General features: G+C 45.0%; 2 protein-coding genes and 1 pseudogene across 4 annotated transcripts; 2 read left to right on the top strand and 1 right to left on the bottom strand.

Annotated features, from left to right (window-relative positions):
* Window positions 1-854: 854 nt before the first annotated feature.
* Window positions 855-5,048, top strand: LOC121784552 (cation/H(+) antiporter 18-like). 2 transcript variants are annotated; one of them, XM_042182713.1, is made up of 3 exons: window positions 855-974; window positions 1,757-1,999; window positions 2,654-5,048. In XM_042182713.1, the coding sequence occupies exons 2-3, from the start codon at window positions 1,805-1,807 to the stop codon at window positions 4,862-4,864; spliced, it is 2,406 nt and encodes an 801-aa protein (XP_042038647.1). In that variant the 5' UTR covers window positions 855-974; window positions 1,757-1,804; the 3' UTR covers window positions 4,865-5,048. The 2 variants fall into 2 exon arrangements, with proteins under 2 accessions (XP_042038647.1, XP_042038648.1); XM_042182714.1 differs by having other exon boundaries at window positions 896-974; window positions 1,746-1,999.
* Window positions 5,049-7,672: 2,624 nt separating this feature from the next.
* Window positions 7,673-21,422, bottom strand: LOC121784466 (annotated as a pseudogene).
* Window positions 21,423-23,426: 2,004 nt separating this feature from the next.
* On the top strand, window positions 23,427-27,142 carry LOC121783566 (uncharacterized protein At5g41620-like). Of its 2 annotated transcripts, none has more exons than XM_042181677.1 (3): window positions 23,427-23,890; window positions 24,563-24,691; window positions 25,542-27,142. In XM_042181677.1, exons 1-3 carry the CDS (start codon window positions 23,579-23,581, stop codon window positions 26,985-26,987), a joined length of 1,887 nt encoding a protein of 628 aa, XP_042037611.1. In that variant the 5' UTR covers window positions 23,427-23,578; the 3' UTR covers window positions 26,988-27,142. The 2 variants fall into 2 exon arrangements, with proteins under 2 accessions (XP_042037611.1, XP_042037612.1); XM_042181678.1 differs by having other exon boundaries at window positions 23,428-23,890; window positions 24,566-24,691.
* Window positions 27,143-27,676: the final 534 nt, after the last annotated feature.

Raw genomic sequence — 27,676 nt, 5'->3', positions numbered from 1 at the left:
CAAATATAATTTTCTTAACTTTTGTGACTAAAAAACGCATCAATTAAATGTGGGGCAGAAATAATAATAGTACAACTTTAAATCAAATCTATGATGCTGTTTCTAATTTTTTTTAATTTAAATTGGGCATCCGCAGTGGTGCGGATGTCCCGGTGGACATTCCCGCGGATATCTTAAAAACACCTCCTGCCACATCATACGAACTTCCCACTGCGGATGCCACGTCATACGAACATCCCACTGCACAGTGGCGGACATCCCGACGGACTTCCCATATGAAAAAAATCACAAATTCACCAATTTAACAATTTACAGAATTAAGCAATTTACGGAAGAAAAAATCAAAACGAATAAAAAATTCATTAATTAAAAAAAAGAAAAGTACATTTCACTAAAATTAAAAAAAAAATACATTTCAACAATTAAAAACTCCATCAACCATCACCACTACCACTACCAGACATTACGCAAATATAAAAGAAATTTAGAAAGAGAGAAACTTGTTAAAATAAGTGGTCCGAATGAAATGAAATGCAACGAGACGTATTTATAGAATTTTTTCAAAAAAAAAATGCAAAAATCGGGAATTCCGCGCCGACGTCTGTGGGAGTCAACGCAATGGCGGACGTCCCGACGAACGTCAGCGGAAAGGCGCGGACATGCGGTGTCCGTTTCGGACGTCCGTATCCGCTGAACAGTTGCACAATAGCGGACGTCCCGCGTGGACGTCGAGCACGCCGGTCTGACATCCGCGCGGAAGTCCGCCATTGCAGAGGGTGCATTCAATTTTATACTACTATAATAAATCTATTTATTGGGATTCGTATTTTTAGAAAGTCTCAATAAATAGTTGACTTGGGACTTGGGAGTTTATGTAAACTCAGAAGTCAGAAGTATAAAACTCTTTCTGTAATTTCAATCGTTCTCTCTCTTCGACGAGGCAAGTTCGAAGTTCAATCATCTTCAAAATTCAGGTTTGTTTTCTCACTTTCTGTGTTTGTTTATCGACTGCTTTCAACTGAATCCGATATAGATACGATTATACATTGGTAAACTCTTCGGTTTAGCGGCATTATGTGATGAGTCAATTTCGTCGTTTTCCCTAAAAAATTGTATCGACGAATTAGCAGATTTCGCAGTTTCTAATATCTAAAATTATCTCAGATTTTATCGGAATGGTAACTATCTTGGATTCGTAATTCTAATCGGCTCCGTCACGTAGAGATTGATGCAGAGATTATGAATTTTTAATTTATGTTTTCCTATAAATTAATCGAGCTCAATTTCTATACATTTACCTCCAATCTTCATCGTGGTGTTTAAACCCCTAAACCCTTGGCAGCCTGCGCTCGAAATCAATCTACATTAATTTAATGATTTTTATGAATTAGATTTTTTTAATATTGAATAATTTTATTCATTTGCTTCTCTTTTTGGTTACATATCGACGAAAATATTATCGCAAGACAGCTCAATTTGGATGGTTTTCATAAATTCAGTGGAATCTTTTAATCCATAGGGTGTTTTTTAATTATATTTATTACAGTAAGTTTTATTTTTCAGTGCACGTGATGTAGAAAAAAACAATAGCTTGGGACAATAATTTAGGCTTTTATAAGAAACTGTATGAAAGTCAACTAACAAGAAGTTGATTGCAACTCTCGCATGATAAGTCTTCATAGGAGTATAATTATTTTGTTTTTAGTGTAAGTTCTTGGTGATTTAAAGTGTGATGACTTGTGTAGTTTTGATGCAGCAAATTGAAGTGCAGGAATTGCTACAAAAATAAGTTGTTTGAGAAAAAATGGCATTGAATGGAACAGTAAAATGTCCAGCACCAATGAAAGCGACGTCTAATGGAGTATTCCAAGGAGACGATCCTCTCCAATTTGCGCTTCCTCTGTTGATCGTGCAGATATGCCTCGTGGTCATACTCACTCGAGTGCTCGCCTATCTCCTCAGGCCGTTGAGACAACCACGTGTCGTTGCTGAGATTATTGTGAGTGTTCTTGCCTTTTTTTTGTTGCAATGATCATATGATTTCTAGTGTGTGTGTTTTAGCATTCTTTTTGTTACCTTTTAAGGAATACCTTTACTTTTAGTACCTTTTGTCATATCATTAGCTCACAACCGTTGCTTTTGTATGTTGAGTTTAGTGCTCAAGAATGTTTCATTTGCACCATTGCCTTTGGTCCCATCTAATTAGAAGTAGACAAGTAGTTACATGTGAACTTTTTAGATGTGCCATTTTGTTTAAACCATAGGTTCCAAACTTCCAAGAAAAATCTTGATTTCAGACTATCAGAATTAAATCAATTTTCTTTTCTTCACAATCTGCTTTCTAATCGGAATATTGATCTAGTCATAATACATCTGTCTATGTCAAACTAAAATAAAGCTAGAATCATGGTACATGGAAACAATAGAGATCTGTTTTCTGATCTCTCTAAAAGAGCAAATAATATCCACTTTGGAAACTGATCTTTATAGCTTGACATATATTATATTCTTCATCACTTGTGTGGTGATTTATATGTTCTAATTGAAACTTGGATAAATGAATAGACATGTATGCTACCTTGCTGTTGTTGATACACTGAAATAATGGTAAATATTTGGCAAAACTAATGCAAATTGGGTATGATTTTAACAGGGTGGAATCATCTTAGGTCCGTCAGTTTTAGGCCGGAATCTGAAGTATCTCCACACCATTTTCCCAGCAAGGAGCCTCACAGTTTTGGATACGATTGCCAATCTCGGCCTCCTCTTCTTTCTCTTCCTCGTTGGCCTCGAAATCGACCCAGCAACTCTCCGGAGGACCGGCAAAGCCGCCCTAAACATTGCCCTAGCAGGAATCACTCTACCATTTGCTCTAGGCATCGGCACATCATTTGTGTTCAGGGCCACCATCTCCACAGATGTAAGCCAGGCCCCGTTTCTAGTATTCATGGGAGTTGCCCTCTCTATCACCGCCTTCCCAGTGCTGGCTCGCATCCTGGCCGAGCTGAAGCTGCTAACCACCGATGTTGGCCGTATGGCCATGTCTGCTGCTGCTGTCAACGACGTGGCAGCTTGGGTTTTACTTGCTTTAGCCATCGCCTTATCAGGCACAGACCATTCTCCCCTGGTCGCGCTGTGGGTGTTCATCTGTGGTTCGGGTTTTATAATCATATGCATATTTGTAACGCCCCCGATTTTTAGATGGATGTCGCAACGCTGCCCTGAGGGGCAGCAGGTTGATGAGATGTACATATGTGCTACATTGGCTGCTGTTTTGGCTGCTGGATTTGTGACCGATGCTATTGGAATCCATGCACTTTTCGGGGCGTTTGTCCTCGGAGTTCTTGTGCCTAAACATGGGCCCTTCACTGGTGATCTTGTGGAAAAGGTCGAGGATCTCGTCTCCGGGCTGTTCCTCCCTCTGTATTTCGTGTCTAGTGGTTTGAAGACGAATGTGGCAACCATTCAGGGGGCTAGTTCGTGGGGCCTTCTCATGTTGGTCATATTCACGGCATGCTCGGGAAAGATTATTGGCACTGTTATCGTCTCACTCTTCTGCAAGATCCCTTGCAAAGAGGCAGTAACTCTTGGTTTCTTGATGAACACTAAAGGTCTAGTGGAGCTGATCGTGTTAAACATTGGGAAGGACAGAGGTGTTTTGAATGATCAAACCTTTGCGATCATGGTGTTAATGGCGTTGGTCACGACGTTCATGACGACACCGATTGTCGTGACGATATACAAGCCTGCTCAGATGGCAACATCCGAGTACAAGCGGAGGAGCATACAGAGGAAGGAGACGGAGTCGAACTCGCAGCTTCGTCTGCTCGTCTGTTTCAACAGCACAAGAAACATAGCGTCGTTGATCAACCTCATGGAGGCATCGCGTGGCACGGCGAACCGGCAGGGGCTTCGTGTTTATGCGATGCATATGATGGAGCTTTCAGAGAGATCCTCCGCGATTGTGATGGCGCACAAGGCTAGGAACAACGGGATGCCGTTTTGGAACCGGAACCGTCGCCAGTCTGACCCGAACCACATTGTGGTCGCCTTTGAGGCGTTTGAGCAGCTCAGCCAGGTCTCGGTCCGGCCGGCAACAGCTATCTCAGCCATGTCGAGCATGCATGTCGACATCTGCAACGGCGCCGCCAGGAAGAAGGCGGCGATGATAGTGCTCCCATTCCACAAGCACCAGCGGCTGGACGGGCGGCTCGAGACGACCCGGTCTGGTTTTAGGCAGGTGAACCAGAGTGTTCTCGAACATGCTCCTTGCTCGGTCGCAATCTTCGTTGACAGGGGGCTGGGTGGAACGGCTTACGTGGCCGCGAGCAATGTTGACTACACGGTCGTGTCATTCTTTTTTGGGGGCCCTGATGATCGCGAGGCTCTATCCTACGGGGCACTCATGGCAGAGCACCCCGGGATAAGTTTCGATGTTGTTCGTTTCCTCATGGACCCCTCCGTGGCCGGAGAGAGCATCCAGGTGGACGTAGATGGCTCGCCAGAGGCTAGATCGAAGGATGAGGATTTTCTTGTGGATCTGAAGGAAAAAATGGCGAAGAATGGGTCCATTAGATTGCAAGAGGTGGTGGTGAGGAACGCAGCAGAGACGGTGGAGGCTATGCGCGTGCACGACCGTTGCAATCTGTTTGTGGTTGGAAGAATGCCGGAGGGGCAACTGGCTCTGGCTCTTAAGAACAACAACGAGTGTCTTGAGCTAGGACCAGTCGGGAACTTGCTGATTTCGTCAGAGTTTTCGACAGTTTCGTCGGTGGTGGTGGTGCAGCAGTATCGGGCCCAGCTGAGCGGAGACTCCCTTGATTCCCTTAGGATAGAAGATGAAGCAGATGAGACGTCTGACTAATTAATTATCAGTATTTTTTCTGTGTGAATTATGTTTTTTAGCAAATCAGTGCTAGTATTGTTGAGTTGCGATATCTTTGTTTTGACTTAAGCTTATTGAGATTGTAGAACAGTAAAATATAGATATAAGCGGAAAAGTAAATAGACATAGTAGAGAAATTAGTAGTGTATTTGGTGTATTTTATTACTCAACACAGTCCACATATATATAGTACAAGAGACTAAGCTAAGCTATGTCACATCATCAATGTGGGACAAAATACTAATATTCTTAACACTCCCCCTCAAGCTGGAACATCTATATTGGCCAGCTTGGTACAAAGTTCTCAAAAAATTTTCCTCAAACATCGGCAACAATAGTAGTAGCTGAAACTATAGGGTAGTAGTAGTTGCAGCTGTTGCATAAGTAGAGCTGCAAGGCAGAATAGTAGTAGTTGTAGCAGAGTAGCAGCTATAGGGCAGTAGTAACAGATGCAGAGCAGTAGTAGCAACTGTAGCAGAGTAGAAGATGCATGGTAGTTAGTGTCAGCTGTAGCAGAGTAGCAGCTGGACGGTAGTTGCAATGTAGCAGATGCAGGTAGTAGTATCAGCAGTAGCAGAGTAGCAACCGTAGGACAGTTGTTGCAACTGTAGCAGAAGTAGCAGATGCAGGCATTGACGTTGCAGCAGAGTAGCAACTGTAGAGCGGAAGTAGTAGATGCAGCGTAGTAGCGACAGTTGTAGCGTAGTAGCAACTGTAGTAGGAGGAAAACTGTAGGAGTAGAATAATAACTGCTGACAAGAGCGCAGTTAGATAAAAAGCAAGTAAGAGCGCAGATAGATAATACCGCGCAGAACAACGGAGAAGGAGTTGAACAGCATGCAAATGATAGCGCAGAATGCAGCAACGTAAAAACCCTAGTTTGGGCAGAGTAGCGGAGTAGAGCATAGCAGAACTGTAATTTCGGAAAGAGTGGTATAGCAGAACCATAATAGTGCAGAATGCAACAACGTCAGAGAAGAGCAGTTGTGCAATATAGTAGTGGTAGAAACCCAAATTTGGGCATAATAACGCACTAGAGCAGAACAAAACATAATTTCAAGTAGAGTAGAGTAGCGACGGAAGAGTAGAGTGGGGATAGTAGAGCGGGCAGCGGCAGAAACCCTAATTTAGTTCTTTTTTTTTTGGAAACCCTAATTTTCTAGAGACGGATTCGAATCCGCTCTGATACCATGTAGAACAGTAAAATATACATATAAGCGGAAAAGTAAATAGACATAGTAGAGAAAATAGTAGTATATTTGGTGTATCTTATTACTAACACAACCCACATATATATAGTAAAAGAGACTAAGGCCATCCACAACGCTGTCTCTATACCGTCTCTTAAACCGTCTCTTAACTACTATTTGAGCACTATTTGAGGGCCCCACTGTCCTTTTTTCCTCCATCTCTTAACTAAGAGACGGAGGCTGCAACGCTCCGTCTCTTAACCGTCTCTATACCGTCTCTTAATTACTATTCATTCAATTTAATTTATAATTTTTTTAAAACCCAATTCAATTTAAACAAACACACTTTATTAAAATTAAAACAATATTACAACTTAACATTAAAAAAGCGAAGACATAATTAAAATTCAAAAAAAATAAAAATGACATAATTTAATATTCTCCGCCAAAGTTTTCCCAAATGTGCTCAATTAGATCCTCTTGGAGTTGGGTGTGGGCGCTAGAGTCGCGTGTCCTTGCCCGAATAGCCAACCGTTCTTGTATAGATGGATGCGCTCCACTTCGCGGCGGACTACTTGCAGTTGAGCTTCCGGGGGATTCGGGGTCGAACCAATTTCCGGCATCGGGTCCTTCGTCTCGGACAATCATGTTGTGCAAGATTATGCACGTATACATGATGTCGACCATGCTCTCCATGAACCACGAACGAGCCGGGGCTTTGATGATGTTGAAGCGCGCTTGGAGAACCCCGAACGCCCTCTCCACATCCTTGCGCGCAGCCTCCTGCTTCTGCGCAAAAAGAGCCTGCTTTGGGTTCGCTGGCCTGCCGCACGTCTTCATGAAGGTCGGCCACTTCGGGTAGATGTTTGTGTTTGAAATGAGTATGGAATAGAATTATTTATAGAGTAAAAAAATTAAAAATTTAAAAAATGAAAATAAATATTTAACGGTAATATTACCGTTTGAAAAAAAAAAAAAAAATTTTTTTATTAAAAATCGATTTTTTTTTAAAAAAAAATGAATTATTGCGTCATCAGTGACGACGCCCACTCGCGGGCCAGCGAGTGGGCGTCACGCACGCATGGGGACGTGCCACGTGTCTCGAGACGAGCTACGCGACGAGCCGGTCGCGAGCTGGAGACGAGACGGCCGCTGCAATGCGTCTCGCGGGGGTCTCGTCTCTCCGAGACGAGACGCGAGCCCGGCGCGAGACGCGTTGTGGATGGTCTAAGCTAGGCTATGTCACATCACCGACGTGGGACAAAATACTAATATTCTTAACAAAGATTACTAAATTTTATTGATAAGTTTTGATCATTATAGATGCATTGTACGTCCAAATATTGCCTTAACTATTTTATTAGACTTTCATAAAAATGAAAATTAGAGAGTATATATGTGGTATCTGCAAACTGTTTTTGATCATGAAGAACTTAATAAACCTGGAAAGATTTTTACATGAAAAATAAGATTGCATTAATTTAAAAAAACAGCTAGCTGTAGTGAACTTCTAAACAAGACATTCTGCTTCTGCTTCTGCTTCTGCTTCTGCTTATTTAGAATCTTGTCTGTGACTCTCAGATCAAACAGTTTCAGTTCACTCAGTATCATAGTCATCAGCATTCTTTGACGCATCATCATCTTCTTCTTTCAAAGACGTCAGCGAAGGTCCTGTTAACTTGCTTCGGTACTGCTGCACCACCAGCACTGATGCCGTCGTCGAAATTTCCGGTGAAATCAGCAAATTCCCAACCGGTCCAAGCTCCGGGCATTCCCTCTTCTGCTTGAGCGCCGCAGCCAGCTCGCCCTCCGAAATCCTCCCCACCAAAAACAAATTACAGCTCTTGTGCGCCTTGATCACCTCCACCGCCTCCGCCGCATCCTTCACCACCGTGTCCTCGAACTTGATCGACCCGTCCCTCGGCACCTTATCCTTGAAATCCGCTATGAAATCCTCGTCGGCGGACCTCGCCTCTGCATCGCCGTCTTCTTCGCCGCCCACATCCACCTTAACCGTGCCCCCAGCGACCTTTGGGTCGACGTGTACTCGCACAGCGTTCATCCTGATCCCGGGGTGCTCTGCCATGAGAGCCCCGTACGCGACCGCCTCGCGGTCGTCGGGCCCCCCGAAGAAGAATGCAGTAATCGTGTAGTCCACGTTGCTCGCAGGGACATGCGCAGTCCCGCCCAGGCCGCGATCGATGAGGATCGCAACCGAGCAGGGCGCGCACTCGAGGACCCGCCGGTTGACGTGTCGCATCTCCTCGCGCGTCGTCTCCAAATGCCCGTCGAGCCTCACGTGCTTGTGGAAGGGGAGCACGATCACGGAGGCGCGCTTCGCCTCCGTGGACGTGCATATGTCCTGGTGCATGGTCATCATCGGCGAGATCTCTGTGGCCGGTGAGATCGAGACGTGACTGAGCTGGTGGAAGGCCTCGAACGCGACGACGACCTGCGTCGAATCCGGGGCCTTCTCCTTGTTGAAGAAGGGGATGCCATTGTTTTTAACCTTGTGAACCATTAGAATTACAGAGGATCTCTCAGACAGCTCCATGAGGTGCATTGCGTAGACGCGGAGGCGACCACTCCTCCCCGTCCCACGCGATATCTCCATGAGGTTGATCAGTGTAGGAACCGTCCGGCTGCTTTGGAAGCAGGCTAGGATCCGAAGCTGGGTGCTAGTCTCCTTCCTCTGTATGGTCCGGTGCTTGTACTCGGTTGTCGCCATCCGAGCCGGCTTGTATATCGCTAGCCTATAACCACCGGGGTAGTTATAAACGTCGTGAACAACGCCATCAACACCATGATAGCGAAAGCTTGGTCGTTTAAAACGCCTCGGTCTTTCCCTATGTTGAGCACGATGAGCTCGACCAGCCCTTTCGTGTTCATCAAGAAACCAAGAGTGAACGACTCCGAAAACGAGACCTTGCACATCATAGACGCCACGACCGTGCCAAGTATCTTCCCGGTGCACGCAGTCGTGATCACGAGAGCCAGAAGGCCCCACGACTGCCCACCTTGGATCGTTGCCTCATTCGTCTTGAGCCCACTCGACACGAAGTAGAGTGGCAAGAACATACCCGAAACCAAATCCTCAACCTTCTCCACCAGAGCCCCTGCAAAGGGACCTTCTTTAGGCACCAGAACACCAACAACAAAGGCTCCGAACAACGCATGGATCCCGATCGTGTCGGTAACCAACGACGCAGCCAACACAGCCGCGAGCGTCGCACATATGTAGATCTCGTCAACCTGCTCGCCCTCCGGGCAGCGCCTCGCCATCCATTTGAAAACCGGTGGTGCCACCAGGATGCAAACGAACACAAACCCGAACCCGCAGAGGAAGACCCAAACAGAGACGAGAGGGGAGTGGCCGGTGCCGGATAAGGCGATGGCCAAAGCGAGCAAAACCCAAGCAGCCACATCGTTGACAGCCGCTGCTGACATGGCCATGCGGCCGACGTCGGTGGTCAGGAGCTTCAGCTCGGCTAAGATGCGCGCGAGCACGGGGAAGGCGGTGATGGAGAGGGCGACTCCCATGAACACGAGAAACGGGGCCGGCTTGGCGTCCGCGGAAGGGTGATTCCCGCGAGAGCGATGCTCAGAGCTTTCTTCCCGGTTCGTTTTAGTGATTTCGGATCAAACTCGAGCCCAACCAGAAATAAGAAAAATAGAAGTCCAAGATTGGCTATTGGTGTTGATGGGGTGCGTACTAAACAAGCCCAACAGCAATGACGGCCCATCAGCCCAAAGCCCAAGGAAGAGTATGAGTTCGGCATTACCAAAGAGTTCGGCCTCAGCCTACAGCTCGGTAAAAGCCAACCTATCAAGCTCTGCTCTCAGGTCGGCAACCAAAGCAGGAGTATGAGTTCGGCATTACCAAAGAGTTCGGCCTCAGCCTACAGCTCGGTAAAAGCCAACCAATCAAGCTCTGCTCTCAGGTCGGCATCAAGCTCTACTCTCAGATCGGCAACCAAAGCAGTTCGGTCTCAGTATTCGACCGAACAAGGAGTTAGTGGACCCATACAGGATGTCCAACACACCCACTACCACGTGGTGTCAACTCAGGCCACGATCGTAGGCCATGACCTACGCTACATCCACGATCTTAGGCCATGACCTACACGACATCCACGACTTAGGGTGGTGATGCAAGCCACGATCTTAGTCCAAGATATAAATAGAACTTAGATCTGATATGAGAAGGTTAAGCTCTCTAGAGAAAAATCATATAGCAAGTCTGTATTGTAAGCTGTAATCCCAGATCAAGCAATACAATCTTGCCCTCCCTTCTTCCCGTGGACGTAGATTTACTTCAGTAAATCGAACCACGTAAATTCTGTGTGTTGTAGTTTTCATTCTCTACCAGCATCTGCTAACATCAAAAATTCGCGGATCCATCACTGGCGCCGACTGTGGGAAACGAAGAACAAAATTTGTGATAAAGCGAATTTTTGATCCATTTTTTCCACCCAAAAAATGCATACCAGATCGCAGAATACCCGCATTCCTGCCCGTGAGAACCCGGAGGAAGCCAATCCATCCCATAGGTCTGGAAAACAGCCTAGGGATAAATCCACCACCAGTTCTCATGGCGAAGGAACAGGCCGCTCCAAAAATCGTCCCACTGAGTCTTCCCAGCAGCCTGATCTGAATGAGGCTGTCAAGCTGTTCTTGGCTGAGAAGCAGGATGAGTTCTTAGCCTTCCTGCAAAAGAGCCAAGAGCCGAAGACGAAAACGGAGGATTCTCCTTCTTCATCCAGACATGAAAGTCACTACCGCAGTAGTGCCGTGTCTTCCAGGAAGAAGAATCCTCAACCCCGACATATTCCTGTTCCTCCTCGGTACCGGAATCACAGGAGAACTCAATCTCCTCCATACCGACGAGATATCGGATTCGCCGTGTACGGAGCACTGAAGACTCCGTTCTCGGACGACATCACCCGAACTCCCCTACCACAGAACTACCGAACTCCGTCGATGACTTACGACGGGCTCGTGGACCCTCACGATTTCTTGGGGCGCTATCAATATAACATGGCGAACCAGGGTCTCAACGAGGTCCACATGTGCAAGCTATTTCCCGAGCTGCTCATCGGGAACGCGAGAAGGTGGTTCGATAGCCTCCCCCAGGGCAGCATCAGATCTTACCGAGATCTAATGGATGCCTTCCACAGGAGGTTCTTTCAGAAAGCGGAAGCCCGAATCACTTCGGCTCAGCTGCTTTCCATTCGTCAAGGTCGCGACGAAAAAATCAGCGACTTTATGACAAGATTCCACAAGGAATGCCTGCAAGTGGACGATCTCAACGATCTGCTTGTCATCTCGGCATTCCAAAATGGAATCCTGCCCGGAGCTCTCTACAGGAAGCTCGTTGAGTGCGGTCCGCAGACAGCTCAGGAAATGTGGGACATTGCGGACCAGTACTCCCGGGCCGATGAGGCAGACCGTCGCAAACGGTCGTTAGACAGCTCATCGTCCCGAGGAGACAGGAGGAAGCCCGATCATAGCGATCAGGGACATCCTCGTCGGACTCCTTTTGGCGATCAGGGACATCCTCGCCGAACTCCTTTTGAAAGGATTCAAAGGACTCCGGTGCAAGACAGATTGGGACCCCGTCTCAATCCCGAGAAGCCGCCCGCTCAGTTCGTACCGCTGAACAAGCCGAGAGCGGAAATTTTCGAACTGCACTCTGACCTGTTCGAAAAGCCAAAGCGGATGACGAAATCAGCCGCGCGCCGACCCCAGGATAACTACTGCTCCTACCATCAAGACCACGGTCACGATACCGAGGAGTGCAGAAACTTGGCTGCAGGTATCGATGTTCTTGTGAGGGCAGGGACATTGAAAAAATACCAAAGCAAGCAGTCAAAGAAGAATAAGAAGCAGAGAGGGGCGAACTGCGCTCCTCAGGATCCGAAAAGGCAGCCGGATCCCGAAGACGATGACGAGCCGCAATATGATGGAGTAATCCTGACTATTGACGCTCTCCCTGCCGGGAAGACCAAGTCGTCCCTGAAGTCAGAGCGCAGGGGCTCCAATCGAGAGGAGCCAACGCATAAAAGGCTGAAGCAGGACGAAGTGATTACGTTCTCGGATGCTGATCCCGTCCCGGCCATCTCTCCTCACCAAGACGCCATTGTCATCCAAGCCGGAGTGGCAAACAAACTGATCCACAGGGTGTTTGTGGATACAGGAGCGTCAGTCAGCATTCTTTTTAAAGAGTGCTTCGACAAACTAGAAGTGGACCCAGCTCGGCTCAGCCCGGCTCCGCTTCCCCTGAAGAGCTTCGCCCAGGAGGACACCCGCCCTGAAGGTATTATCAGCCTTCCGATCACGGTGGGGAAAGCGCCTACTAGCTCCAGTACGATGATTGAGTTTTTCGTGGTGAAAGCTCGGTCCCCGTACAACGTCATCCTGGGAAGAGACTGGCTCAACACAGTTCGGGCCATTTGCTCCACTTATCACCTCACCATCAAGATCCCTACTAAAGGAGGGATAGCGGTCATCCGAGGTGACCAAAAGAGAGCAAAGGAATGTCTGCAAATTGCGCTTAGAAGTGCCGAGCATTCAGATCGACACCACCAAGCATAGCAATCACAGCAGCCGGAGTCAGAGGCAATGACCGAAGTCATACCGGAGCCGAATTCGATGACAGTTCAGCTGTACGAAGACGATCCATCCAGAACGGTTAAGATCGGCTTCGCGGGAACGCCTCTACTTCGGGAAAAAACCATCCAGCTCCTCAAGGAGTACAAAGACGTCTTTGCATGGTCTCCGTTGGACATGACCGGAGTGCCCCCCGAGGTAATCACTCATCGTTTAAATATTGATCCTTCGGTCCGGCCGATAAAACAGAAGCAAAGACTCTTTGCGGCAGAACGAAGTCAAGTCATCCATGACGAAGTCCGTCAATTATTGAAGGCGGATGTGTTATTCGAAGTGAAGTATCCTTCGTGGGTGGCCAATCCTGTCATGATCAAGAAAAAGGAAGGAGGATGGCGGATGTGCATAGATTTCACCGATCTAAATAAGCACTGTCCCAAAGATTGCTATCCCCTTCCGAACATAGATAAAAAAGTAGAAGCTCTGATAGGCTTTGAAATTTTTTGTTTTCTTGATCTATACAAAGGATACCATCAGGTTTTAATGGATGAGATTGACGCTTCAAAAACGGCCTTCATTACTGACTTCGGCATTTTCGCTTATAAAAAGATGCCATTCGGTTTAAAGAATGCCGGAGCCACTTATCAAAGGATGGTAGACAAGCTTTTTCGGCACCTGATTGGAAAGGAGGTCGAAGTGTATGTTGACGATATAGTCGTCAAGAGCAAAAGCACCTCGGAGTACGAGCACAACCTCAAGTCCACTCTCAACGTGCTCAAGAAAGCCAACCTCAAACTTAATCCCCAAAAATGTACCTTTTTGGTAGATTCGGGAAAGTTTCTGGGTTGTTGGGTTTCAAAAGACGGACTCAAGGCAAACCCCTCAAAAGTTCAAGTCGTTCAGAACATGGCAATGCCGAAGTCCATACATGACGTGCAAAGGCTAACCGGATGTCTAGCCGCACTGAGTCGATTCCTTTCCCAAGCAGCCGAAAAGCAACTGCCGTTCTTCAAGGTGTTGAAAAAGGCACCAAAGTTCGAGTGGGGAGCCGAGCAGAAAAGGGCCTTTGACGAGCTCAAAAGTTATCTAGCCGAGCTTCCTATTCTCTCTGCTCCAGCCGAAGCCGAAGTACTATTCTTATACTTAGCGGCATCGGATCAAACCATCAGCGCGGTGCTTGTACGAGAAGAAGGCCTAAAGCAGCTTCCCATCTATTTTACAAGCCGAGCATTAAGAGGTCCAGAAACCAGGTATCAACCTCTGGAAAAGATTGCTCTAGCATTAGTAAATGCAGCAAGGAGACTGCGGCCATACTTCTACGCTCACAAGGTATGCGTCTTAACTGATCTGCCACTTCGGCAAGTGTTGACCAAACCAGAAGCATCAGGCAGAATCGCCAAGTGGGCTATAGAGTTGGGAGAGCACACAATTGAATATCTACCTCGGAAAGCCATCAAGGGACAAGCCTTGGCGGATTTTCTTGCAGAAGCGAAGTTCGATCAAGCAATTCCTGTTATTGCCGAACAGAAGAATTCTGCCAATGCCGAACTAGCACAGCCCTTGGAATCCGAAGTAGAACCGCCGGACTGCTGGAGCGGATTCGTAGATGGAGCTTCAAACAAGATGGGAAGTGGAGCTGGTATTTTACTTGTCGCTCCCGACGGACACGAGGTAACCTACTCACTTCGTTTCCTATTCCCCACTACTAATAATGAAGCCGAGTACGAAGCCCTCCTGGCCGGACTCCAGTTAGCGCAAAGTCTGCTCGTCAAATCTCTCAAAGTCCATTGTGATTCACAAGTCATAGTAAATCACATGTTGGGTACAAGTGAAGCTCGTGACGAGAGAATGAAGAAGTATTTGGACAAAGCGCGAAGCATCAGCCGAAGTTTCTCCTATTTTCGGATAATCCGCATTCCTAGAGCGGAAAATAGCCGAGCAGATACCTTAAGTAAGTTGGCCTCAGATCCGAGCTCAAAGGCGGAAGAATTAATGCATCGAAGCATTGATGAAGCCGAGGTACATTCAGTATCCAGCTCGCCGAACTGGATGACGCCGATCTTGCAGTATCTGGATCAAGGACAATTGCCCGAGGATAAGAGAGAAGCTCGGAAGATCACGTGCCGAGCACTTCGGTACGAACTTCATGAAGGGGTCCTCTTTAGAAAGTCTTACCTCCAGCCGTTATTGCGGTGCGTAGGACCAGAAGAGACGGACTACATCCTCAGAGAAGTTCATGAAGGATCGTGCGGTAGCCACATCGGAGCCAGAGCTTTAGCTAAAAAAGTTCTGAGATGGGGATATTATTGGCCAACCATGGTACAAGAGGCAGTGCAGCTCGTCAAGAAGTGTACGAAGTGCCAAATTCATGCAAATGTCCCAAGGATGCCGCAGACCGATCTGTACACTATGCAAAGCCCTTGGCCTTTCATGCAATGGGGCATAGACATAGTGGGACCACTTCCTCAAGCTCCTCGGCAAATGAAATTCCTTATCGTTGCCGTGGACTACTTTACGAAGTGGGTGGAGGCGGAACCATTAGCTACGATAACGAGCTCAAAGGCATTGGACTTCGTCTGGAAGAACATAGTGTGCCGATTTGGCATACCCCACATCCTCATCTCGGATAATGGGACTCAGTTCACCGACAAGACGTTCAAGACTTGGTGCCAAGAGCTGAACATTCAACAGCGGTTCACTTCGGTCTCCCATCCCCAAGCAAACGGACAAACGGAAGTAACGAACCGGATTCTGGTGAAAGGGTTAAAAGCTCGGTTAGAACAAGCCAAAGGACAATGGGTAGAAAATCTCCCTCAAGTCCTATGGTCCTACCGAACTACGCCCAAAACCTCCAACGGTGAAACTCCGTATAGTCTGGTGTACGGCACTGAAGCCGTAATTCCGGTGGAGATCGGCGTACCCAGTCCCCGAACTCTGAATTTCTCCTCAGAAATGAATGACGACGGACTGAGAGCAGAACTGGATCTCGCCGAAGAAAGAAGAGAATTGGCGTGCATAAAAGCAGCCAAGTATAAGGAGCAAGTAGCCCGGTATTATAACCAAAGGGTGAAAAAGCTTCAATTTCAAGTGGGAGATCTCGTCTTGAGAAACAACGAGGTAAGCCGAGCAGAAAAGCTGGGCAAACTCGAACCCACATGGGAGGGTCCATATCGGGTGTCAGAAGTCCTCGGCAAAGGGTCTTATAAATTGACTCACATGTCAGGAGAACAAGTACCCCGAACATGGCACGTCTCCAACCTCAAGAAGTTCCACTTGTAAGAGACAAAGTCCGGTCAGTCTGTCTTGTGTCTAGTTCGGTCATAGGGGTACATGTTTTTATTTGTTTGTTTCTTACTTGTACCTTTTTCAAAGTTTAAAGTTTTTTTCTTTCATCTTTTTCATTTTTTCTCTATGTGTTTTGTCTCTGTGCTTGTCGTCTCTTACAAATGGTACCAAGGTATATCGTTCTTTAAAGTCTGATCCCCTTTTTAGATCGATTATTAAAGACTATTGTGAGTCCAAGCTTCTAAGGAGGATATAAGACCACAATTCAGCTTAACAAGCAGTCCGTCTGAAACGAACTGCAATAAGCAAACGATTGTGAGTCCAAGCTTCCAAGGAGGATACAAGACCGCAATTCAGCTTAACAAGCACTTCGTCTGAAACGAACTGCAATAAGGGAAAGTCCGATCCACGCGATAAACCTCGCCGAATTAGGACGACCAAGTTCGGTCAAAGAAGTTTACCTCATAAGACCGGGGACGACCACGTCTAGTCAAAGAGGTTTACTGCATAAGACCACTTCGGTTAACTGGGAAAGTCCGATCCACGCGATAAAACTCGCCGAATTAGGACAAGGGAAAGTTCGATCCCGGCGACAAAAATCGCCAAATTAGAACACAAACCAAGTCCGGTCAAAGATGTTTATTTCATCGGACCAAAGACGAGTCCGGTCAAAGATGTTTATTTCATCAGACCAAAGACGAGTCCGGTCAAAGATGTTTATTTCATCCGACCAAGAACAAAGTCCGGTCAAAGATGTTTATTTCATCAGACCAAAGACGAGTCCGGTCAAAGATGTTTATTTCATCAGACCAAAGACGAGTCCGGTCAAAGATGTTTATTTCATCAGACCAAAGACGAGTCCGGTCAAAGATGTTTATTTCATCAGACCAAAGACGAGTCCGGTCAAAGAAGTTTACTTCATAAGACCAAGGACCAAGTCCGGTCAAAGAAGTTTACTTCATAAGACCGAGGACAAGTACGATGAAATTTTTTCGCTAAGCTGTAAATACAGTGTTAGAAGCGAAAACAAAATTTCATTTTTCAAATCTTGTTCGGCATACAACTCCGCTACCCTACAAAATGGCGTTACGCTATTACAAAGGACTATTCTACTGTCCAGGGTTGCTGAAGTTAAGCCACCTATCTGCAAAATCCTCTGGAAGCCGAGTTCGGTTGTTCCGAGCAGATGAAGAATAAGCAGGTCGACGAGATGCTATCCTCGACCCAACGCCTCTTCCCCGAGCCCGAGAAGTCCTAACACCTCGGCGATGAAGAGTCTCTGCAATAATCATCTGCTGATCTTGCTCGCTCATAGTCACAACTCCTCGGCGAATTTCAGTCCGTCCCTGCCTTGACGATTCCGGTTGCTCCTGAGCCCGTTCTCGTCTTGACGTTTCCGGCTGTTCCGGAGTTCGTTGTTGACTGGGAGTAGGATTTTGAACAAGGGAACCAGAGGTTTGATCTGGAGTGCGAGCATCTGTTGGCGCGATATGCCGAAGGAATCTTTCTATGGAGGGGCGCCGAGAAAGAACAATGTTGTACCGAGAAGCCCAACGCCGCAGTGATGTCACAACTTGTTGGCAAGCCGGGCTCTCCAGCACATTGTTCATACGGAGTACATGATATTCCTCCCACAGTTCGTCAACTCGACTCTGAACATCTGATATGGTCATTCCCCCGCGCACACGGATGTAATCCTCATACGCAGTCCTCTCAGCAATGGCCGTATTCAGCTCGGCCTCCAGATCTTTCTTATCGGACTCTAAGTCCTTGATATCGGCCTCCAGCTTCACTAAACGAGCCAGAAGCTCGTCATTCTTCGTCTGATCGGCTATAGCTCTTCTCTCAGCTTCGTCCAAAGCCGAAGAGTACAGCCGTTTCCAGTGAAGTATCTCCATCTCCTTGTGTACAAAGCAGCTATATTAGTTCGGCAGCTGTACCGAGCAGATAGTAAAATACAACAGGAATAAAGGCGAGTACGAAAAGCTATACGAAGACAAGTGTAGAGAATTTTTCATTCACAAGGAAAATTTTACACTAGGAGGGCATCAAGGCCATTTTACAAGGAAGAAACTAGACTAAGAGAAGGGAGACGAAATCATACTCCGCCAGCTTCGTCTCCGGCTCCTTGGTCTGGTTCAGCTTCTTTCTCCTGAACTACCTCAGCCTCGGCCTCGCATCCTGCCGGCCTCGCCTCCGCCTCCTGATCGGCCTCCTTCTCCGGATGCCCGGCCCGCTCGACTTCGGCCTCCAGCTCCAGCGGCTCGGCCTCACCCTCTCCGTTGTAAGTCGAAGCGGGTGAAACGGGTCCCACGGAGGCAAAGATAGCCTCCAGGTTCTCGTCCCGATCAGCTCGACAACTCCGGACTCGGTCTGCAGAAAGCAGGACCGAGGATGAAGCGAGCTCCTCAAGGAGCGGCAGATTCTGAAGCCGAGCTGCTATCTCTCGGCTGTACAGAGGCAGCACGACGTCGGCCCCCTGCTCGCCCTTATCGGTAATTAGCCTCACCAGACTACCGACAAAGGCCGAGAACTGGCTGCTCAAAAAGAGTTTCTCCGTGTAAACACGGAGAGCCTCCCCTTGGGCAACCACGGCAGCAGCATCGCTCCGCTTCGTCTGCTCTCGCTGGATGACGAGCTGGTTTTTGGCAAACTGAGCTTCATCCTGGGCCGAAATCCTAGCAGCTCTGGCCTTCTCAAAGTTAGCCTCAGCCTGTTCGGCCCGATGACAAGCAGCCGCCAACTTCCTCTGCATCTCGGCATAGTCATTGGACGCTTTGGAGAGTTCGACGGCGACGAGCTTGGAGAGCATATCGTTCCTCTGAAAATGAATAAAGAAAAAAGTCAACAAAGGGACCACAAAAAATACAGAAAAAAAGCAAGGCCAGAAAATCAAGAAGAGAATTCACCTCGGCGAAGTCCGTGGGCCATAAAAACGGCTCACAGATATGTTCCGAAGGAGGCGCCAAGACCACGTCTTTCTCTGGCGCTCTCGGGGGCTTCTGGGCCTTCCCCCTCCCCTTTGCCGAAGTTGACTCCGGCTTCTTCGGATCCGAAGAGGTTTTTTGCCTTTTCGGAGTCCTCTCGGCATCAGACGCCGAGCTGGTGGTTTTCGGCCTCTCCGGCTCCTTGGACTCCGAAGATTTTCGGGTAGCCTTGTTCAGCATGAACACTGCCAAAAAGCAAGAAAGCAAGGTTAGTTTTCTTCGTTAAAGCAGTAGAACATAAAGGTAAAGAGAAATCCTCACCCTCGGCCTCTTCGTCCGAAGACGAGATGTCGAACACGACGTCGCCCTTGACGAGCTCAGACTCCGTGTATTGTTTCCTAACTATGGGAATCTTGTTGAGCTCGTCATCGAGCTCGGCCAATGGTTCTAACCGAGGGTGAGGAATCACGGACTTCGGCCCTCTCCAGGGGAAGCCCGGAGCCGCTGTCCTATTATAAAAAAAGAAGCGGTTTTGCCATTTCGGCCACTTGGTTTTGCAGAATGCCCTAAAAGGCTGTAAGGGGATCAAGTAAAACCAAGATCCCTTCCTTTTAAATTGGAAAAAATTAAGGATTGCCCGCAGAGACAGATCCTTATCTAACCTACGGAGTTCGGCAGCAAAAGCCGACAAGTGCCTCCAAGAATTCGGAGTCACCTGACCTAAAGGGAGTTGAAAAAAATCAAGAAGCTCTACAAAAGGTGGGGGAAGAGGGAAACGAAGCCCGCATTCTAAGCAGGCTTCGTAAACGGTGGCATAACCCTCCGGCGGGTCGTTAGCCCTATGATCATCGTCGGGAACCACCGCCTTCCCCCCAGGAAAAGAGTATTTTTCGTAAAGGGATATCACAGTATCCTTGCTCAAGATACTGTGAAAATACTCTACGGTCTTCTCCCCGGATTCTTTCCGGCTAGAAGACCCCTTACCCCCTTTTCTACCGCTACCAGACTCAGACGAAGAAGAAGCAGACATGGTTCTTACTCTTTGAAAGTTTGAAGAAATCCTGAGGAAATTTTTGAAAGCGGAAGGAAATTTTTCACGCAAAAGATAGAGAGTGCAGAAGAAGCCAATAGCAAAGGTGTTCAAATGATGAAGAAAGGCGGTATTTATCAGATTTGGAAAAGATTTCAAATCATCGCACCGTTTCATATCCCACCTTTTCAGGATTCGACGGCCGGATTTTACTGTCGCATTTAATGCCGCATTTAATGCAGTCACGCGCAGGGCACGTCCCCTGACTTCAGCCTCCCCCGTACCCTTTTCCAGAATGCCGAAGTGACTCGCTTCGCCGAAGTGATTCACTTCGCTTTTCGGGGGGGGTAGTGATGGGGTGCGTACTAAACAAGCCCAACAGCAATGACGGCCCATCAGCCCAAAGCCCAAGGAAGAGTATGAGTTCGGCATTACCAAAGAGTTCGGCCTCAGCCTACAGCTCGGTAAAAGCCAACCTATCAAGCTCTGCTCTCAGGTCGGCAACCAAAGCAGGAGTATGAGTTCGGCATTACCAAAGAGTTCGGCCTCAGCCTACAGCTCGGTAAAAGCCAACCAATCAAGCTCTGCTCTCAGGTCGGCATCAAGCTCTACTCTCAGATCGGCAACCAAAGCAGTTCGGTCTCAGTATTCGACCGAACAAGGAGTTAGTGGACCCATACAGGATGTCCAACACACCCACTACCACGTGGTGTCAACTCAGGCCACGATCGTAGGCCATGACCTACGCTACATCCACGATCTTAGGCCATGACCTACACGACATCCACGACTTAGGGTGGTGATGCAAGCCACGATCTTAGTCCAAGATATAAATAGAACTTAGATCTGATATGAGAAGGTTAAGCTCTCTAGAGAAAAATCATATAGCAAGTCTGTATTGTAAGCTGTAATCCCAGATCAAGCAATACAATCTTGCCCTCCCTTCTTCCCGTGGACGTAGATTTACTTCAGTAAATCGAACCACGTAAATTCTGTGTGTTGTAGTTTTCATTCTCTACCAGCATCTGCTAACATCAAAAATTCGCGGATCCATCAGGTGTCAAGAACTGTGAGGCTTCTTGCTGGAAATATTGCATGTAGATATTTCTCATTTCGCCCTAATGCTGATGGCCCCAATATAACTCCACCCTATATATAATATATACCAATTCATCAATAAGATAGGTAAAATAAAAATTAATTATAGATAATCACTGATCTTCAGTTGCAATGTGTTACTAATACTCATGATATGATCAGTTTTTATTAATTAATCACATGATTTTAGAGAAGCTCACAATGATTTCAGCGATGACACGTGGCTGGCGAAGGGGTCGGAGGAGATAAGCAAGGCCTCGGGTGAGAAGCAGCACCAGACATATCTGTATGATGAGAAGAGGAAGAGCATAGTGCAGAGGATCGTCGCCTTGGAACATGCCGTTAGACGTCGCCTTCATCGGGGGCAGACATGTCGTCGCGTTAGGGGCAGCAGCGGCCATCTTTTCTTGCTGGATTTTTGTCTATGTATGTTTAGTTACACTTAGTTCATCACCTGCAACTAGTGATCACCAAGAAAATATATCAGATTATAATTTAAATGTGTATTGTTGTGGAGGTGACTATGTACACTGTAGATATGCATATGCTGTCTAAATTCGTAACCACCAGTAGTTGTTAGTCAAATGTATTCCACATTCAAAGTGGGAAAAATACTGCCTTTTGAGGTAACATTTCATTGAAATTAAGGTTCTAAACCTTTTACTTTTGGCTTGACAACCATTTTGCACATGGAGGAATAACTATGTACAAAATCAAGAAAGTTAAAAGCATATTTTATACTGCAGATTGGAGAATACTAGTTTATTTTATACTATTATCTTCTTCAGGGACGAAATTTGTCATTTTGGGGGAAATATAGAGGAAAAACGAGTAGAAATTTTAGTTTAAAGAGACTGCAAAAGGAAGAATTTACAAAAATTGTTCATGGAACCTTCTGAAAATCATAACAAAAAATGAAAATCGTTTGTATAGCTATTTATATTTCATAATTTAGGTAATTAATTGGTGAGTATGATATGGGGTTGGTGGTTGGGTGATAATTTTTCATCAATACAAATAAAATTATACTCCTAGTTTGTATATTTATTTATACCATATGGTCTTAATATTAAGTTAGCATGTATTATTAGGATAAACTAGGGTGGTGTTCGGTTTTCACGATAAAATAATACCAAGATACAGTTTAGGATTGAGTTGTGAGACTATTTTATGCATAGGGGGTTAGCTATGACTAATTATCTCATGATTATCTACGTAGGATTGAATTGTGGGATTGAATCTCATTAACCAAACACACTACAAAATTAATCTCGGATACAATCTTGCAAACCGAACACCCCGTAGGAGTAGTATTTTGACGTTGGGCCTCAGCCCAATAATAGATGGGCACGAGTTATTACGATTCACATATTATGAAATGGATAATATACTTCATCCGTCTTCCATTATGGCGTTCAATGAAGAGGATTTTCTAATTTTTCTAATGAAATTGAACGCCGCCATTGAATAGACTTTCCTATTTTTTTCCAAGTCTCTTTTACACCTGTGCTTATTTTATTTGTTTAATTTTGTTACAGACATATCATTGTATTTGTATGTCGAACTAGAGATACTAGAAGAAGTATTATTTTAATTTTTATTAAATTTTTTATTTTATTTCAACACTCTCCAATACAAATTTTTCGATTTTAGCTTCTCTAATTTTTTTATATCCACCTATTTATGTACGCATAGTTAAGAAATATTTTACCATTACAAATGACTCTTTAGTCATATTAAAATGTTGGTACATTTATGATGAACTAAATTTTAAAATAATGTAGTACTATATTGACACATATTCATTTGAATGAGCCATAAAACCGAGGATAACTATTTTCGACAGGTTACAAAAGCAAAATATTAATATATACAAAATTAATCAAACTATTATCGTGTTAACATGATATTTTGGATTTTGATCGCAAATAGTACTCCTCGGTCTTATGATAACACAATATTTCTTGAATGACAAAAATATTTACTAAAAATTGAATTCAGTCACGCTTAGGATACCTGGTGTCATATACTACTCCATAAATTTCAAAAACGACACATATGAATGGGGCCCACCCAAATGAAAACGGTCCATGAAGTTGAAATCGTGGTACAAATTGATGAAATAAAAGAGATGGTATAACATAATTGTATTATTGTTAATCAAGATCAAGAATGAATCTCACAATCATTAAATAGAAATACAAGAAAATCTGTCTGGATGGAGTAATAAAATCAAGCTAATTACAAGCCTAGATGTTAAAAATGTATAAGTACGAGGAAGGAACACAGCATTATTCAATAATAATTAAAATCCAAATCCATGTAACACGTTGCTGTCGTGGATTGAGCGAGTGTCGGGCGCAACTAGAAACAAAAAAGTTACTACTACATCTACAGTCTACAGTCTACAGTCTACAGAATCCAAAGATCTCTCTACAGACTACAGCAACACTGATTGAGCAAGAACAGAAGAAGGTAAACCAAATGGGCAAGGCAAGTTAGTGGGAGAGGGAGCAAAAAAGTCCTTATTTTTTAAGCTCTGTAGAGAGAGAGAAAGATGAAAAGTGGGGAAGAGCCAGGAAATTTAGGGGAAAAGTTGAGGAGGGTGGGGAAAAGAGGGGGACACACCACTCCAGTAGCATCATTTTGGAGACTTGAACAACAACAAGAAGAAGCAACAGCTCCTTTTTTCACTAAACAATTGCAAGATATCAGAGGAAATCCTTGTCAAATTCCTTTTCTTTCTGCAAGAAAACTTGCTGCCACTCTTTGGGACCTTGATCAAATGCACCACGCCCCTCTCCCGCGCCTGCGCCGCCTCAATCATGAGGAAAAGAGTGGCCTTGATCCTGATCCTGAACCTGACCTGGTAAATAAATTGCTTAAAGACTCTTCCTTTTTCTTGATTCTTGAATATGGCTTTGGTGTAAAACAGGGATCTTTCTTGGCTTCTTAATATCTCTAGTGGAAATTTATTCACTTTTGTGGAAATTTTGTAATATTCTTGAACTCACTATTTTGCCAATCTGATTTGTTTTTGCATTTTGCAGTTTAGTGAATATTCTTATCAAATAGTAGTAGTAGAGTTTTACTAAGGTTGTGAATTTCACTACTTCATTGGCCATGGTTTACTATTTGATTCTTTATTCAATTAGTGGTTATGTGTATGTGGGGCAAATCATAGAGCCTCTTTTAGTTTTGTTGCAGATGGTTTTGGTGTAAAAGAGTGATCTTTCTTGGGTTTTCAATATCTGTAGTGGGAATTCTTGTGAAATTTGGTGCTTGTTTGTTTTAGTTCCATTTATTGTTCTGGTGAAATTCTTGCCATTTTTGTGCTTGTTTGGTTTATTCACTTTTGTGGAAATTTTGTGATATTCTGAAGCCTCTTGCAAAGCTAGAACTCAATATTTTATCAATTCGGTCTGTTTAAGCATTTTGCAGCTAGTAAGTTGAGAAATCTCTAAACATTAAACAAGCTCTCATGATGTCAGAAAATGTGATCTGATTCCATGTTTCTCATATTTTCTATGTGTTTTAATAGCAGCCAGAAAGTTCTAGCAGTTTGAGGAGGCACATCGCAGCTACATTAATGCAACACCATCGGTCAGCTGAGAGGAACAACCGTGCCCTGCAACCTGTATCACCTGCGAGTTATGGCAGCTCCATGGAGGTAACTCAATTTCCCTTGCCCTCTCTGAACTCTGAATCATGGTTTCACAAAAATATTTTCAATGCAGACATGCACTCTTAAACGTCTAAGTTTGTTTCGTTTGCTACTGTGCTATTGAATAGCCCTCTAAGACCTGTAGGCGTTTGAGAGATATCTGAGAGTTCGATGGCTTTCACTTCCCTTCGACTTCTTCACTTTAAGCACGATAATGCTTTTGAACCAAACCAAATAGTAGTACACCCTTGCCAGTTTTAGCCTTCAGATCTTACTCCCATAACACGATGACACCTCATTCGCAGTATCCCTGAGATAGCACGGATACTCTGCCTATGCTCTCCCACCTGCCATTAGCCACATTGTCTCTCTTCTAGATAGGCTTAACAGGTGATTCCTTGTTGTCTGATTAACTAGCTTGTTTTCGGGTAAATGAAGCTCTTCTTAGCCTGTCGAAACCACATCTAAAAGAAACTTGCAAACTTACTTCCTCTGATCTTCAAAATGTTAAATTTTTCGACTAGGCAGTTTATGGTTTGTTTTTCTTTAGACTTGCATATGTATCATAACACCACTTCAGAACTACTTATAAAAGCAGCTTGTGTGTTCGTTCCATTAGGCTAGTTATGTCATTTTCATCTAGCTCGCGAAAACAAAAAGAGCTGTTCCGAATTTAGAGAAACGACGTAGAAAGTCATGTCAATGTACATCATTAGCCTGTTATACAAAACAAGCTTAGTTTTTGGATAGATTATGCCATCTTGTAAGAGTAGTAATTTTGTGTGATGCATTCATTTTTCTTAAAATCATTTTATTACTCCTCTTTACGTTTTTATCGAGTGCTAGTATACTGCAGATTGCGCCCTATAACCCAGCGGTCACGCCTACCAGCTCCATCGAATTCAAAGGTAGAGCTGGGGAGACGAGCTACGGCTTAAGAACATCAACGGAGCTACTCAAAGTTTTAAACCGTATCTGGAGCCTGGAAGAGCAACATGTGTCCAACATGTCTCTCGTGAAAGCACTAAAAAAGGAGTTGGATCACGCGCGCTCTCATATCAAAGCGTTGGTGAGGGAGCAACAAGCTGATAGACGCGAAATGGATGAACTGATGGTGCAGATTGCAGAAGAAAAAGTAGCTAGGAAGTCGAAGGAACAAGATCGAATGAGTGCAACCATTCAGTCTTTGAGGGAAGAATTGGAGGACGAGAGGAAGTTGAGGAAGCGGTCAGAGAGCCTACACAGGAAGCTAGCCAGGGAGGTGTATGATGTGAAGACGACTCTTGCTAAACTGTCTAAAGAGGTAGAGAGCGAAAGAAGGTCACACGATCTCATGGAAGATCTCTGCGATGAGTTTGCTCTAGGAATAAGAGGATATGAGAGAGAACTGCGTGCTCTCAGGAAAGTATCCGATAAAGATTGGACTGAAAGAGCTGATCATGACCAGTTGATTCTTCACTTATCTGAAACATGGCTCGACGAGAGGATGCAGAAGAAGCTGGAAGGTGTTGGACGGAAAAAGTATGTCGTGGACAAGCTAAGCTCCGAGATTGAAGCATTCGTGCAGGCTAAATCACTTCATAACGCTAATGGCAGCCAAGTGGTGAAGGACCCTACTCTCCGAAGAAGTTCTCTTGAGTCTATCCCACTGAATATGGCCGTTAGCGCTCCTCAAGATGAGGATGACTCGGGAGGTAGTGACTCTAATTGTTTTGAGCTAGAGAGGATGAAAATGTCCACCCTAAAGAGCCACGAAAACGAGTACCACAGAAACGAAGAAGGTGAGACCACGAAGACAAAGCAAGACAAGAAGAAAAACGCGTCTTCAGAGAGGGTGAGCCCGTCTGCTTTGCAGGTGAAGTATGAAGAACAGATTGCTCAAGCCGCAGCACACGGTGAAAGCTCAAACCAGATCGAGGATGATGCAGAGCGTGCTGTGGACGGACCGGGAGAAACGAGCAGCATTACTCAGAAGCCTGAAAACGGTGAAGTAGCAAAAGAGAGTGGTGGGATGAATTCAAACCAGATGATTGAGAATTTGATCAGAAATCACTATATGATGTCAGAAAACGGGACGAAGCAGCCGAGTCACTCTGTCTGGAGGAGCCAACCGAGCCCGGTTCGCCATTGGAGTGAGAAGCTACCATCTCCTGATCAGAATGCTTCAGCTGAGTCATCTGTCAAACTGCATCCAGACTTGAAAGAGAACACTTTGAAGGCTAAGCTGTTTGAAGCACGAACACGGGGCCAGCGCTCGCGCTCGCGCTTAAAAGCTTCGATTTTTCCTTCGAGGAAGGAATGATTCTTGTTACTTTCACGTGTGAATTGTTGTTTATTGTTTTCTTGTAAGAAGATGATGGTTTGTGAATACTTAGGGTGGCTGTTTGTTACAATGTTTGCATATCTTTTCTGGTAAATTAATTGAAAGTTTTGGATGAAGTTAATCATCTGAGATTATACATCCATTTTATTATAAATAGATTTTTGGTTTAGTAGGTATATACATAATACACTATAGTAATTAAGTTCCCTATTGAAACAAAAGTTGAAAGAACAAGAACTTTTGAAGACATGTTTTAAGATATTTTTATAGAAAATCTACATTTTGAACACTGATAATAACATTTGGAAATTGAGTATATAGAGAGCCCATTTAAAGCCCACTCTTTTTATTCGATTTCGATAAAAAAAAAACTTAAGCCATTAACAAAAAACCAATCTAATTATATTAATGTATACCCCAATCAAATGTAACTTAATTGGATTAAATAAATTCTAATTGGGATATAAATCATAATTAAAAGTAAACTAGCTTAATTCAATATTATTTAATGAATAAAACACTTGAGGCCCATCTAATCAAAACATAAATTACCACGTGAGCTGAATAGCTAAGTTCCTACACACAAAAAAAATTGATTTCTCTATTTAGTTTTTTTTCTCTATGTACAATGTATTCATGTGAATTGCTAAAATTATTTTTTTTCATCA

Source organism: Salvia splendens, chromosome 21 (genome assembly GCF_004379255.2).
Source record: "Salvia splendens isolate huo1 chromosome 21, SspV2, whole genome shotgun sequence".
NCBI classification, from domain to species: domain Eukaryota; kingdom Viridiplantae; phylum Streptophyta; class Magnoliopsida; order Lamiales; family Lamiaceae; genus Salvia; species Salvia splendens.
Note: the sequence above shows the minus strand (reverse complement) of the source record. Positions and strands in the feature narration are given on the sequence as shown.

Excerpts from the sequence above, each read along its gene's own strand:
- LOC121783566 (XM_042181677.1), top strand. The coding sequence starts at position 23,579 with ATGAAAAGTGGGGAAGAGCCAGGAAATTTAGGGGAAAAGTTGAGGAGG. Across the intron at positions 23,891-24,562 it reads CTGATCCTGAACCTGACCTG|CAGCCAGAAAGTTCTAGCAG; the intron begins GTAAATAAATTG and ends GTGTTTTAATAG. Across the intron at positions 24,692-25,541 it reads GTTATGGCAGCTCCATGGAG|ATTGCGCCCTATAACCCAGC; the intron begins GTAACTCAATTT and ends AGTATACTGCAG.
- LOC121784552 (XM_042182713.1), top strand. The coding sequence starts at position 1,805 with ATGGCATTGAATGGAACAGTAAAATGTCCAGCACCAATGAAAGCGACG. Across the intron at positions 2,000-2,653 it reads GTGTCGTTGCTGAGATTATT|GGTGGAATCATCTTAGGTCC; the intron begins GTGAGTGTTCTT and ends TGATTTTAACAG.